The sequence below is a fragment of the Ooceraea biroi genome, chromosome 4, assembly GCF_003672135.1.
Source record: "Ooceraea biroi isolate clonal line C1 chromosome 4, Obir_v5.4, whole genome shotgun sequence".
Classification (NCBI taxonomy): domain Eukaryota; kingdom Metazoa; phylum Arthropoda; class Insecta; order Hymenoptera; family Formicidae; genus Ooceraea; species Ooceraea biroi.
In genome coordinates, this window is record NC_039509.1 from 4,109,166 (window position 1) to 4,123,706 (window position 14,541).

General features: G+C 39.4%; 1 protein-coding gene across 4 annotated transcripts; it reads left to right on the top strand.

Annotated features, from left to right (window-relative positions):
* The first annotated feature begins 149 nt into the window (after positions 1-149).
* LOC105280574 (zinc finger protein hangover) lies at positions 150-14,099 on the top strand. 4 transcript variants are annotated; one of them, XM_026968918.1, is made up of 8 exons: positions 150-280; positions 4,654-4,828; positions 5,804-5,989; positions 6,973-7,289; positions 7,612-8,213; positions 9,423-9,734; positions 11,111-11,203; positions 11,871-14,099. In XM_026968918.1, the coding sequence occupies exons 2-8, from the start codon at positions 4,729-4,731 to the stop codon at positions 12,862-12,864; spliced, it is 2,604 nt and encodes an 867-aa protein (XP_026824719.1). In that variant the 5' UTR covers positions 150-280; positions 4,654-4,728; the 3' UTR covers positions 12,865-14,099. The 4 variants fall into 4 exon arrangements, with proteins under 4 accessions (XP_026824719.1, XP_026824722.1, XP_026824720.1 ...); XM_026968921.1 differs by having other exon boundaries at positions 6,985-7,289; XM_026968919.1 differs by having other exon boundaries at positions 154-280; positions 4,636-4,828.
* The last annotated feature ends 442 nt before the right edge of the window (positions 14,100-14,541 follow it).

Consider the following 14,541-nt stretch of genomic DNA (forward strand, 5'->3'; position numbering starts at 1 on the left):
GGAGGAGAGTCGGAACAGGCTCGACTGCTCCCCCTAATACTGCAGGATTGAATGGGCGAGGAGGGTGGTATTGGGTTCCCTCACCCCACTCCCACCACCCACACGCTGCTGCTCCCAACCCGCCTGAGCCACCCACTTCTAGCCGCCTGCCACCCCGCCTGCCCACCCACTCGCCACCCGGCTGCCGTCGAGGAAACAACCTGCAACCGAACCAGCATAACGTCTCCTCGGACAACGATTTTCATTCACTTGGTCTTCGTCTTCGGCATAAGGAAGAGAGGTGAGTATCAATGCCGAATACGGCGATATATGGTTTTGCGCGCAAAGTGTCTTCCGTGTGTGTCCGTGTCAATCCGTGTGTTCGTGTATCCTACGCTGTCTCGTCACTATATCCGGTGTCATCCAGTCGTCATCTAGTGCCAACACGATTTGAATCACCTTGCCTTCGTCGTTGTTCTCTCGGGATGTGTGTCACTGCGCTTCCTTAGCTTCCCGGGTTATCCGCCGGGAACGCGCGTTTGGGAGAAAGTGCGAGGTGAAACGGCCAAAGAAGGGAGGCAGCACGAAGTGGAGCGGCCGACTGAATGAGAACCGAATGGCGAGAACGGTACCGAGTGATGAGAGAGCGCGAACGAGAGCGAGATGAGAGGCCGCCGCCGCGGCATTGTGTGTATCGCGAATAGGCCGCGCGGATACCCATCGAGACGCGCGCGGCTGTATGTGCGATGCCGTTCAGACGTCCGCGTGTTTGTTGGCGTTCGACGGACAGCGCGCAGCGAGACGGACGGAGAGAGAGTGCCCCGGGAGCGCGCGTGTGCCGGCGCCGCGCGCGAGGGCGACCGTCGCGGTGCTCCGCGATACCGCACGCGATGCCGCCTGCGACTGTGCGCGCGGTATCGGGTATCGCGCACATTTCGGATCCGCGATCTTCCTCGCGACGTGTCACTCGATGACAATGATGATAATGACGATGACGATGACGATGACAATACTGACGACTACGATTTTGCGAGCTTTATCACGCACGGAAGAGTCGATGGAAAGTGGAGACGAGAGAACCAAGCGGAAAGAAGAGACCTCTCGGCTGGACGAAGGATCGTGTGCGTGCAATCGTACGTGTGCACGTGTGCGAGGGGCATCGAAGAGACCTGCCCGGCGTCCTTGGTCAACCGGCAATAATTTCCGGATGAATTTGAATGGTCTTCTTTTCTCTCTCTCTCTTCTCTCTGTCTTCTCTACTTTCTCGGGCACTCGCAGTCTCTCGCTCTCGCTCTCATGTTCCGTCTCCCTCTTTCTCTCTCTCTTCTTCGACCAGGATTGTGTCTCTGCCTTTATTTCGACCGACCGTCGTGTTCCCGTCGTGTCATCTCTTCCTCTCGTCCTCCTCCGGACTTTCCTACTCTTCTTCACTGCGCTATGGCGCAGGGATTCTCAACCGGCGCAGAAACGTAAAGTTTCGTGGCGGTACGGTCTGAACACCCTCTACGTTTCACCATCTGTCGTTTCTAGGGGACGTGCCCTCGATCGGTGGCGGAGGGGGATATTGATTTATTCTTCATGGTAACCCCTTCCTCACACGCTGCGTTCTTGCTGTTCCCCTTCGCTTGCACGTACACGGCCGCTTTGGTGTGCGTGCACGTATACATACCAGAGGGTTGCCAGCAGGGTTGCTCGTCTTTCCCCCTCCCAGTTACTCGAGCGGCAATCGTGGCGATCAATACGCGTCCGTTCTCCTTCCTCATTCCGGATACTGTCGCCACCCCTGTAGAACGTAATACCAGATTCTTGTGCATGTTGGATCGAAATCAATCAAAACGCCAAATTTGCGGGAAGCACTTTAGATGGTATCGATAGAATAATCAGCAGGTGAATGATTGCGAACAAGAAACCTGAAAATCCGCTTGCCAAAAGTAATTTTAAGGGATGAGATGTGTAGATATGAATCTCTCTCGTTCTCATAAAAAGTTGTCTCGTCAATTTTGGTAAAATAACAATCTTGTTAAAAAAATAGATTCTGATAATAACCATTTTGATTTCATAATCGATAAATATTGGGTCATTAAGTATGAAACTTTACAAATAGAACATAAACTTTTGCATTTTTTGGCACATGGACATGATTTATTTTCAATCGAAGTATGCGCCCATGTTATCTACATACTTCTGCCATTTTAGTGGTAGTTGGTCTATGCCTCTACTATAGAAGCCAGGAGTACGGGAATCGATGAAGTCGCAGAAGGCTGTTTCGACTGCCTGTTGAGAATTGAAGAATTTTCCCACCAACAAGTTGTCCAAATTCCGGAAGAAGTAATAATCTGTAGGTGATAGATCTGGTGAATATGGTGGATGACGGAGAGTTTCCAATTCCAACTCCTGTAGCTTTGCCACGGTCAGTCGTGCAGTGTGCGGTCGAGCATTATCATGCAACAGGATTGGCATTGACCGATTGACCAATTTCGGTTGTTTAATAGCAAGTTGTTGCATCATTTCGTCCAGTTGCTTGCAATATACTTCAGCCGTTATCGATGTACCAGGTTTCATAAAGTTGTAGTAGATAACACCTGACCTGGATCACCAAACAGTCACCATAAGCTTCTTCTGTGTAATGTTGGGTTTCGCGTGATGTCTCGGTGGTTCATCAGCGTTCAACCACTGATGTGAGCGTTTACGATTGTCGTAGAGTATCCACTTTTCATCGCAGGTCACAATTCGATTAAAAAAAGATTCATTTTTGTGACGGGAAAGCAAAGAAAGGGAAGCCTCTAGACGTTGCGCCTGCTGCGCATCGGTCAATTCGTGCGGGACCCATTTGTCCAACTTCTTTATCTTACCAATTGCAGCTAAATGAACCAATATGGTGGGTATGGAAACATTGAATATCGATGCCAATTCACGTGTACTTTGAGATGGATCGGACTCTACTACGGCTCTCAAGTGATCATTATCCACCTTCGTCTTTGGTCTTCCACGTGGCTCATTAGCGAGGCTGAAATCTCCATCTCTGAAGTTTTTGAACCAATTGCCCACCGTTGCTTTAGTAGTTGAACCTTCACCAAATACAGCGTTGATATTACGAGCTGTCTCCGACACTGTGGTTCCACGGCGGAACTCATATTTATAAATCACACGAATTTTGGACTTTTCCATAGTTCTATAAAAAAGAATCCACCAATAAAACTAATGAAGATATTTGAACAAACAAATATGACATTTGAAGAGCGAACATACATCTATCACACTAACCTAACCTGATACTGACGTCTGGCGCCAAATTTGAGATAACAAATGTGAAAGATGGCGCTTTTACATTTGTAAAGTTTCATACTTAATGACCCAATATATCGCAGATTTTAGAAAATTAAAAAAATTTGGTAAATTAATTGCATCTACTTGGTTGAAAATATGTATTATTGTAGTTGCAGAAAAAATTAACATCACTGAAAGATTATATTCTAGAAGCAACTTGAAAAATAGAGATATAAACTGTAGGCATTCGACGTTACGATGCTCAAATTCGAAATACTGTTTGTCATCTTCTGTTTACATCTAACAAGGCTATATAAGATTATAAATTCGCTTGCTTTTGGAGACATTGCGGCACTTTCGACGTTTCAGTATTTCGGTATCATTGACGAAGAGCAATCGTAACGAGAAACGATTTAGACAAAAAGAGATTTAAACAATAGCGTGAGTGACCGTTCAGATTCAAATTGACACTGTATTTCTTTTACAAATAAAGATCAACAATTTTAAATCAATTTTGCCCCTACAAAAAGAAATGACTAGGTTGCATAAAAAATAATCAGTCTCCAGAGGTACATTCGCAAAACGACCTATAATTTCTTAACTTTTCGCATTTTAACACGAAAATTATTAAACGCAACGTTCTTAATGAAAAGTTCTTATTCCATTTTCTAACTTTCTGCATCTACCGAATTTACAGCTCCCGATTTTTGCTCTTTTTCGTCTTTTTCTATCGTCGACCATGGAGGAAACAGTCCTTTCGCGCGCGTAAATTGCGTGATTCATCCTGTAAATCGCCTAACTATTTCGAATCTAATCTCGCAGCGGCAGCGTCCCAGGGAAGTCGTTAGCACCTTCATTATGAAGTTTTGCACACTATTCTCTGCTATGTTTGTCCCACATGCTTACGCTTTACGAAACATACCCCCGAGAATTCGAACGTATTTATCCTTCATTTACAGTCGGGCATGGATGCACGGGAGAATGTGTTCGTATGATAATATTTGTCGGTACGTTATCGTATGTTTCATTTAATCGTATGGATATTTAACGCTAGATGCATGTAACATTAATTGCTCAGTTGCGCACTCTTGAAAGTATAACACATTATGCGCAATTTTGGGATTTCTTTAGAAAGCATTATCTATGATATATATATATATATATATATGTTTTTTAAATCATAATAATATCCTAGATAATAATTATTATGATAGCTTTCAATATGATCTTTCGTACGAAATCGAAAAATATAGTTATCATGAATATACACTTTCGTCGTTGAGAACTTTGCTTGTTGCGAGCAAAATTCCCAGTATTGCAATAATGAAATCTATTTTCAAAAAGTATCTAAAGGAAAACTTTTTTTTTGTATCTCTAAGTATCCGTAAGTCTTTTACGATATCGCAGGTACGTGACTAATCTTCAACGACAAAGGGAACAGACACATTTTCTCTACGGGTAGCAACGGCTTTTTACCTGACCATGGAGGGAAGCGGCACGGGTATTAGCAGACTTGATTGCTACGAGGATATGTTTAAAGAAATTACTAGAAAGCTTTATGGCGAGGATCCGGATCATAGAAGTAAGTTAAAATGTCAGATTCGATTGCAAGTTATAAATCACGCATCTTTGCAATGTGTCGGTATATCTATAATTTTTCTTCTTGTAAAAAATGTATATCAATATCTTCAACCCACTACCCCCTATTACTATTCGTCCCATCTTAAAATTTAAAGATTCCTTATCTTATCGTAGCAAATACCGCAGTTAATTTTGCACTAACCTAAAATGTATGTACAGTATGTATTGTTGAAATTGTAAGTTAATAAATATTGTTTTTTCGACGCATTTTAATGCAATTAAATATTATATGTATATTATATGCAATTTATATTATATAAAATTAAATATTATAAATATTATCTGGATGCAGTTCATCATTGAAGATTATTTAATTCAAAATTAATCTATTATATTATCTAAATTATTTAACTGTTTAGCATCCATTATATCCGGCAATAAAAGATATTTTATTTATATAACTAATACTCTATTTTTAATAAGTATCTTTTTTTAAATCGCATCTCTTTTGACCGGTGGTGATGATTAATTAATTAACGGCTCGGCACAGCTTAATCCTCATTATACGCGGCTTTCATATTTCTAGTTGGAGAGAATTTCTAATTAATAAATACGTATCTGAAAATAAGCTAAATAAGAAAAAGAATATTTTCATTTCCAAAGAATTACTATCATTCACTATTATCATGGGAGTTACTTTTAAAATCACAGGTCTGCTTTAATCTCCTTAAAGTTAAGTATCTTTCAGGCGGAATTTATTGTCTGAAAAGATTTCAATTCTACCATGATTTATAGTTAGGTGTAAATTGAAACAGCTGTTACCTGGAAACGTTCAAGGATCTTTCTGTCAGAAAGGTCCGCCTACTTTTGTCCGAATACTTTTGAATACTTTTGCATGATAGAAGTACCGCCTTTTTGTTATGGCTCGAAACGCCTACTTTTGTCACGGCTTATTGTTAAAGTATCAATTTTGTAGCATCAAACGTGCAAAATGAATTTGAAACTTCGGTGACATACAAAAATGACGAAGACACTGGAAATGGTACGGATGGAAGTGACGATGGCCACTGGGCATACGAAGAGGAGCCACTAAAGGGAACGGATGGAAGTCGAATTGCTGCTTATCATTCGGGAAAAGCCACGTGGCGATGTGATGAATGCGGTGAGTATTGTTTGTACTACTAAATTAATTTTTGCAATAATAGTCGCAACGTCGAATATATATATAATATCCCTGCATGTGCGTTATCGTGCCCAAGTAACGTGTCGCGCAAATCTTTTAAAAAAATCGTTTTGCACAGTTAACTTGTTTACCAGCTAGCTTAAAGGTCTGAATCGATAGAGCACTCTGGGTATAGCCGAGTAATTTTCTATCCGGCGATGTAAAAAGTTTAAGTGATGCAAGATAAAAATAAGTCGATTAGCGGGGATAGATAATGAGAAAGGTCCCGTTTACCGATTCTATCGTTTTGCATAATGAACGTAACGTGGTATAACTACATTTCGTGGTTTTTAATATTTTCAGAGTTTTTTTAAGAATTCATATTTTTGCTTTGGTTCTTTATATAAACAATGTGCTTATATATTTCCCGATATAAATTTTTATTTCAATATTTTCAGATTGTTTTAAGAATTCACATTTTTGCTTTGGTTCTTTATATAAAACATATGCTTATATATTTCCCGATATAAATTTTTATTTCAATAATTTCAGATTTTTTTAAGAATTCACATTTTTGCTTTGGTTCTTTATATAAAAAATGTGCTTATATATTTCTCGATATAAATGTTTATTGTCCTGTGATCTCAATGGCTGCGGTTTTTTTTATCTCGTTTGTATAATGAGGCTCGATTAGTATGTTTCATTGTATATGCAATAATATGAAATAAAATAGAATATCTTATGATATTCATGCTGCAAATATATATTTTACGAGAAATTATAACATGTATTACAATTAAGAAGATATTTCTGGCTTTCCATCGCTCTTTCCGCTCTCATTCTCGCTTCTCCACCCTGCACACGCACTTTGCTCTAGATATTACTTCAAGTATCGGAAGAGCTCTGTATAATATTTGCTTGATCATACGTCGTTCGTTTTAAATTTTAAAATAAAAAGGAGGAACTGAATGATTAAATAACAGGTTTATTAACAGGTGATGTTATGGGATGTGGTCCGCGTGAAGTTGCAGAACACTTCATAGAGCTCCATTCGGCAAGAATTCTTACAGATAACAGTAGAAACAGACATCATTCGCCACGTAAAGATTACATGCAGATTGATCTCAAAATTGAAGACGTAATATTGTATTTGGAAAGGTTGCGTGAACGTGCCGAACGTGTAGCGCCTCCTACTCGAAGGACACAAGAAACGCAGACAGTACCAGCAGCTTTACTGCCAGTTACGTCGAGCTTCCTACTGCAAGAACTGCCATCTGCTCCCACGCCACATATGCAACAGGTGAATAAAAATCAGATTCCTGTGTCTTAAAAAGAATCGAAACTTTTATCAATAATCGAGAAATATGTTTTCTGACTGAACGGAAACAATTAAATGATAGTTCCCAAAAGATTTCCAAAAGGATGCACTCAAGGTTTAAGTTTTTAACAAAAGTTTTAGTATTCTTGCGCTCTTGTGAAAATGTTACATAACCAAAAATATTATTCTACTCATGGAACTTTGCCAAAACTGTACAGTGAAAGAATTCGCCATGTGTCCTCATTTCCTTCGCATATTCTTCGTTATTCCAAAATTACTATTATCAAGTTCGTAAATTTCGCAGAATTCAGGCACGATGGCCACCCCCGCCACTGCATCTACGAGCACTAAACGATATTGCTGTCCGTACTGCCCCTATGGTACAGACAGACGCGATCTTTTCACACGTCACGAGAATATTCACCGCGAGGAAAAACCCTTTCAGTGCTACGTCTGTTTTAAACCGTTCAATCGCGCCGATCACGTGAAGAAACACTTTATGAGGATGCATCGCGAGCACACGTATGACCTGAATAGAATACGAAGGCCAGCGGGATCCAAATCGTTACAACAGGACTCGGGTAATACAGCGGCCGCAGCAGCAGCTGCAGCTGCAGTTGTAGCAGCGGCGACTGCTGGCACGAGCAATCAACAACAACCGCAGCAGCAACACGCGAATTATCAATCGAATTTCGCCTGCAGTAAGAACTACCAGTTGCAGCCTAATACTGTCCCATCGACTAGCAACGGAACCAGTTCTTTAAGTCTCTACCAGGCACCGACGATGGCCACGCCGGGTATCATGCAACCCAGCAATAACTGCAATGGGGGTAGACGAGTACAAAATGGATGCAACAGCAAGAGTCATGTCAAGGGTGGCTCTAGGAGTGGTTCGCAGGAACGAAAGTATGTGATCCTTACGTTCAGGGAATATTGATCAGTTCCCAAGTTGCTTCTAATTGTTACTTGCCTAACGAAAATTTGTTCGTAGAAAATATTTTTACTCGGTTGATCAGAAAGTCTATGCGGATTTTCTTTAGCGAAATTTAAACGCAAAATTTTCTATTAAGAATTAAAATGCTTCTTTAAGCAGAATTTTGGAAACATTATCTATTGTTATCGGTATCTATTGTCTTCCTTTCAAATTATGATTGCAATTGATCTGGCGTATTAATATGACGAAATATTTATAGGTAGAGATGGGTTTATAATATACAGGGTGAGGTACCTAAAACAGGCCACCTGAATATCTCGGCCGTTATTGGTGATAGAAAAAAATGTGTCAGACCAAACTTGCATGGTTTCGAGGGACACATAATTTGTTCTAAATAATTTTTTGTTAGGTAGACGCGTAGAGGTCATATGAATGTTAACTTCGTTTTTTTAAATGGTATAATATGTTTTTTTTACGTACCATCTAGTAGAGCGTTTGAAGATGCGCACATTGATCTACGGGTCAAAATCATTCAAGGTCACTGAAGGCTAAAATTTCTAAGTGCTAGAACTTTTTCATTTCTGAGTTTACGGTATTTTCAATAGCAGAGAATTCTAGGCAATATAAGAAATAATGATATGAACAACTCAGAACTTCTCGGAAAAGAAAAAATGTCTAAGGGCTAGAACTTTTTCATTTCTGAATTTACGGTATTTTCAATAGCAGAGAACTCTGGGCAATATAAAAAATAATGATAACAACAACTCAGAACTTCGCGGAAAAAGAAAAAATTTCTAACGGCTAGAACTTTTTCATTTCTGAGTTTACAGTAGTTTTAATAGCAGAAAACTCTAGGTCATATAAAGTAAATTATTTTCCCTTGCAGTTGGCCTTCAGTGACCTTGAATGATTTTGACCCGTAGATCAATGTGCGCATCTTCAAACGCTCTACTAGATGGTACGTAAAAAACATATACCATTTAAAAAAACGAAGTTGACCTTCATATGACCTCTACGCGTCCACCTAATAAAAAACTATTTAGAACAAATTATGTGTCCCTCGAAACCATGCAAGTTTGGTCTGACACATTTTTTTCTATCACCAATAACGAGATATTTAGGTAGCCTGTCTTAGGTGCTTCACCTTGAATAAGTAAGTTCAATTTAAATTGCATTAACAGGTACTACTGCGGAGCTTGTCCTTGGATCGGTGGCGATAATTGGACATTGAAACGGCATATGAACACTCACACGAAGCCTTTTGCGTGCACCCTGTGCGAGTACAAAGCAGCGCGCGCTGAACGACTGTCTACGCACGTGTTGAAAGTCCACAACAAGAGACAGTGCTCTAGGTGTTCATTCCTGGCTGAAGACCTCGGTGAATTGCAAATACATCAGCTTCATGATCACCGCATAAACAACACGAGCACTCCATCGACATCGATTGCACAAACGTCACCGCCAGTGAGCAATCGTCTCCAACAAACTTTGCAGTAAGATAATCTTGATTTTTTATTAATTTTTTTATTAATCGTGATTTTTTATTAACACATTGACTGCCGCGCCGACACCTTTTGTTATTGTCCAGCGCATGACTTTTAAGCCGAGATCCCACGTAGTTCGTCAATATACTCACGAATGGCAAGCTTCGAACTATAAGTCTTATAGATCCCACAGCGCGCAACAGCGAACTATGCCTATCCCATGGTGCACGGCGCGAGATGGCTCGGTGTAGTTCGCCTAGGCTTTGCCGAGCCTCTACGTGCCGTGGAATTCCGACTTTACATGGCACCAATGCCATGTCGAGCAATAGGTGCAAGCGGCAATCTTGCGTCAATTATATGTAAGCATCTAGCTTTTTTCCAGTCGAGTTGAAAGCTTTATTAACGAGGTTGATCAGTGCTAGATAATGATACATTGCATGATTTATGTTACGCAACAAATTCGGCGAATCGAATTATTGTCTCTAATCACTTATTTATATTTTCTGATAAATTATTTATTTTTATTTATTTTATTTATTTAGATTATTTTTATTTATTTTTATTAAGATAAAAAATTAAAATTGTCACGTCCCACACTGGAGCACCTATCATCTCGACAAAATTTATCTCATTGATCATTGATTGAAATAATTGATTGAATTGGCTTCAAGAGATCTTAACATATATAATATTCGACAAAATTTATCTCAATCATTGATTGAATTAGCAGCAGATCTTAATATGTGGAATATTAAGACCTGGCAAGGAAATGATTATATAATACTGCGATGAATATACACAATAACGGTAACGTGTAGAGCAATCATTTATAACATTAGTTGCTTTCCATTTGCACTCAAGTGATACTGAGTCACTCAGTTATGTGAGTATTTTATACTCAGATAAGACATCAATTGTTGTGTAAAAGAAAGTGAGTAAAAGGAACACGCAAGTGAGAAAGTCTTTAGTTAAAAGAAAATATTCTCAATAACCTTAAATCTAGCATTGTAAATTGTATCGTGAGAGAATTTTGGATTTTAACTAAAGACGCTAAAGATGACTATCGCACAAGTTCGTAATCTCACTTCTAATGTAAATCTATTAGACTCACTAAAGCACATGGTCTTAATCACAGGTAAAACCTCAGTTGAATTTCACTTTTCCAGCATCAAAAGGGACATGCATTCAATTGAGTTATAACGTCACAAGTGAGAATTATCTGAGTTTTGATGTAAATGGTAAGCAACTATTTGGAAAGAGGGAAGTCCCATTGCTTCACTTACTTCACTTTTTTAATGTTTTCGAAATTCCAGAATATTATTGTATCAGACATCCCCTATTATGTACAATTTTTTATTGTTCATATTACGATGTTGGGATTGCAGCCCCGTAGGTGGACGTCCGCCACCTGGTCCACCCATTTTTCCCGCACCGCTGACTGCAATCGCACCAACTACGACTGTGATGCCAAGTACCAGGTAAGCCCCGTGGGCCTTATCATTGCTGCACGTGATACCCGTCTTATGTTTATTTGTTCAACAATTTTGACAATCGATTGTCGTCTTCTGTTGCGTCTTTCTCTTGGTTACCATTATCGCCACGTATTACGTTACAGTTGCGCGATGAAGTTTGACGACGCGTCACGGCGGGCATCTAATCATTCGATCATTTTCAACTAATTCATTCACACGCTTGGCGACGAATCGCAGATCCGTATTAATTTTTTCTTGTCGCCTCCGATCGTCAGTATGTTACTATTCATGTAGTAGCATTTAATGATACCGCGTTTTTGGTCGAATCATTTTCCAACGGCATCAACGTGTGTCGGTAACTCGCCGATGACGCGTCCACGAATTGGTCATCTCGTGCGTCATTATCCACTCCTCCTCCTATGTTTTGTGTTACGTTCCCGCGTCATTTTTTGATTATTTTTTTATTCAAAACGAGATCTCTCGATCTCTGCACGCTTAGTTTGCTTTCGGTGTCGTAGACTGCGCGCTCTCGCTGCTGGATGTGTATCTCCTTGTCTGGTTACACACGTTTTTTTTGTTTCTACCCCTCCACGTCGTGCACAAACGACGAACACTCGTACGTTGGTAGAAAAATGACGCGAACGTAACTTATGGAACAGTAACGCGGTTGCAGCGAGATGGTAAAGTCCCCTGCAACTGCAGCGACCATGGCATATCCCACGGAGGAGGAGAGGCGGTCGCACCCTCGTATAGACGGCATCAAGGGTGGCGATAGCGGTGACGGCAACAGCGACGCTGATGATGATGATGATGATGATGATGATGATGATGATGATGATGACGACGACGACGATGATGACGACGTCATCCGTGGCAATGGTAACCGCGACGCGTTCTCACGACACGTCTGTGGTATCACGAGCGACAACGACGATGATCTCATGCTGAGCTATGCTAACGAGAATAGTAAAGGCGCTATCGATAACAATAATTTTGCATGCAGCTACGCGTCAGATCCAAACGGACCGCTAAGTCTGACATCAAACAACTCAGTAGTGGACGGGAACTGGACGCCACCGGATGCAATCCTGAACATCGAGGAGCGAGCTTTCGGCCAGAAGGACGAAGGGAACAAGGAGAACAAGGAAGATCAAGAAAACGAGGGCAACCAGGTGATCCAGATGAACGAGGAGATTCAGGAGGATCAGGAGAACAAGGAGAATTACAATACACCACGCAAGAAGAGACGCCGGAAGCAGAAGCGGCCAATAAAAGTGATATGGAATTTGGACGGCTGCGACTCGTGCGAACAGAAGAAACCGATACTCGCCTTGGGTATCGCGCAAGACGTCATATCGGATGTCACGCAACAAGATCCGCCGCATATCGAAGAAAAGGAGATAACAGAAGAGACCACGTCCACCGAACAATTGACCGAACGACGATCTTGGCGAAAGAAGTTTCGGTGCTACTTATGCCCAAAAAATGCGCTCGCCCGAAGTGCGTGGCGACGACCTTATCATACCAAAGCTACGTTGATGCTTCACCAACTGTGGAAGCATAAACGGGAAACACCGTACAGTGTATCAGCATCACGCGTCTCCTTGCTCATGCAAGCAAGTGAGCACACCGTCCTCACTAAATGTAAACCTTTGAACCACAGATAACGTCCGAGGGTGAATCTAAAAGCAGAAGTTAACAAAACTCATATAGATTAATATATACATATCAATATATACATAATATGCACATATATATGTTGTGTATATATTGTATATATTGATATGTATATATTAATCTATATGAGTTTTGTTAACTTCTGCGTTTAGTTTGTAATTTTTTCTTTCATGATTATTGTAATTCATTTTATTCTCTTACGACAAAGAAGAGAAAATAAATTTTATGTTCGCCCCAGATAGTGGTTCATATTTCTATTTTTATATTGATTTGATGCTTATATACTTAACTACTGCGTTCTCAACTCGTTGATGTTTACATATTTCTAACAGAGATAATTTTCTGAACAGGTTTCGGACGTCTTATTGTATACTGCGAAATGAGAGAAAGGAAAAGATTTTTTTCGAATTTAGTCTTTAACAAATTGTAAGACAAAGAAAAACGAAAGAGAAAAAGAATAATCAGACAGAAATAATAAATAAATAAATAATTTTCAGTGTCCACACTGACAGTAATATATTGATTTCCGTTTTCCAATAAGTCATTTTCTTAACGTGCATTAAAAAAGAGCTAAAAAGGAATATAGAAATTGTTTTCAGTTATGGTCTTGCCATTAGCTAATTGTTGTTTTATATTAGGCATAAAAATATCACAAAAGTTCTTTTTGATACATGTACATAATATATACATATAGTATAAATTTGTATATTAATATACTACATTAAAACATTTCATTGTGTTTTCTAACATAAACGCTGTCTAATGATGCGGCGTCAGTTTAATTGAAAGTACTTTAATATAATGTAAGAATATGTAAATAAATCTTTCGCCGTAGTTTCTTCTCATAAGATGTCCATACTGACTGTAAATGTTATATAGGATAATCCGAGCTCTTCTTGCAAGACAATGGTTGGGCAAACGAATGATGATACCAAAACTGGTAACGAAATGTTATCAAAACTTAGATGTTCGCCAATAATCGATGTCGTGCGGATTTTTCACGTATCGTATAGATTTTTTCATGTTAATGAAGACCAGAAAACGCGCTTTAATCATGAAGGAGCTAATGATTAAATGATACAATTTCTGTACTCAACTGTGTGATTATATGAATTTTGTATAAAGCATTCGTACAAAATCATTATCTCGTTTATGTTATTACTATATATGTATTATGCTTGTTACACATACAAAATGAGAAAAATAAAACCAGATTTGATATAAAGAATGTTGTATCATTAATGAAAGTCAGTCATATATAATAAGTCTCACATAATGAAATCCAGTAGATATGATTATTAATACTTTTCTAATTTCTCTTATACGTGTCCCTTCGCGATATCCAATTTTTAATATTTTCTGCGTTGAAGTTTCTCTTTTCTTTTTAGAAAAAGATTTTCTCGCTGAGGAAAACAATAATGATGTTTCCTTCTGTTTTTGATTAATGTAGCACGCAAATAATGACATGATTAAACTAACAATTTGTGAAATAATTTTTGTATAATGTTCTTTATTTTCTACGAACAGGAATCGAAATTATTTGTTGCAGATATCGTAGCGACAGAAAGAATATCGAACGTCGGTAATATAGTGTGATGCCAGCATGTACAATTTGATGTACAACCAAAGGTTGTCGCCACGGTTTCTATCTCTTTATTATCATGTTT

Coding starts and splice junctions, on each gene's coding strand:
- LOC105280574 (XM_026968918.1), top strand. CDS start 4,729: ATGGAGGGAAGCGGCACGGGTATTAGCAGACTTGATTGCTACGAGGAT. Junction 8,214..9,422: donor AGTGGTTCGCAGGAACGAAA/GTATGTGATCCT, acceptor TTGCATTAACAG/GTACTACTGCGGAGCTTGTC. Junction 9,735..11,110: donor CGTCTCCAACAAACTTTGCA/GTAAGATAATCT, acceptor TTGGGATTGCAG/CCCCGTAGGTGGACGTCCGC.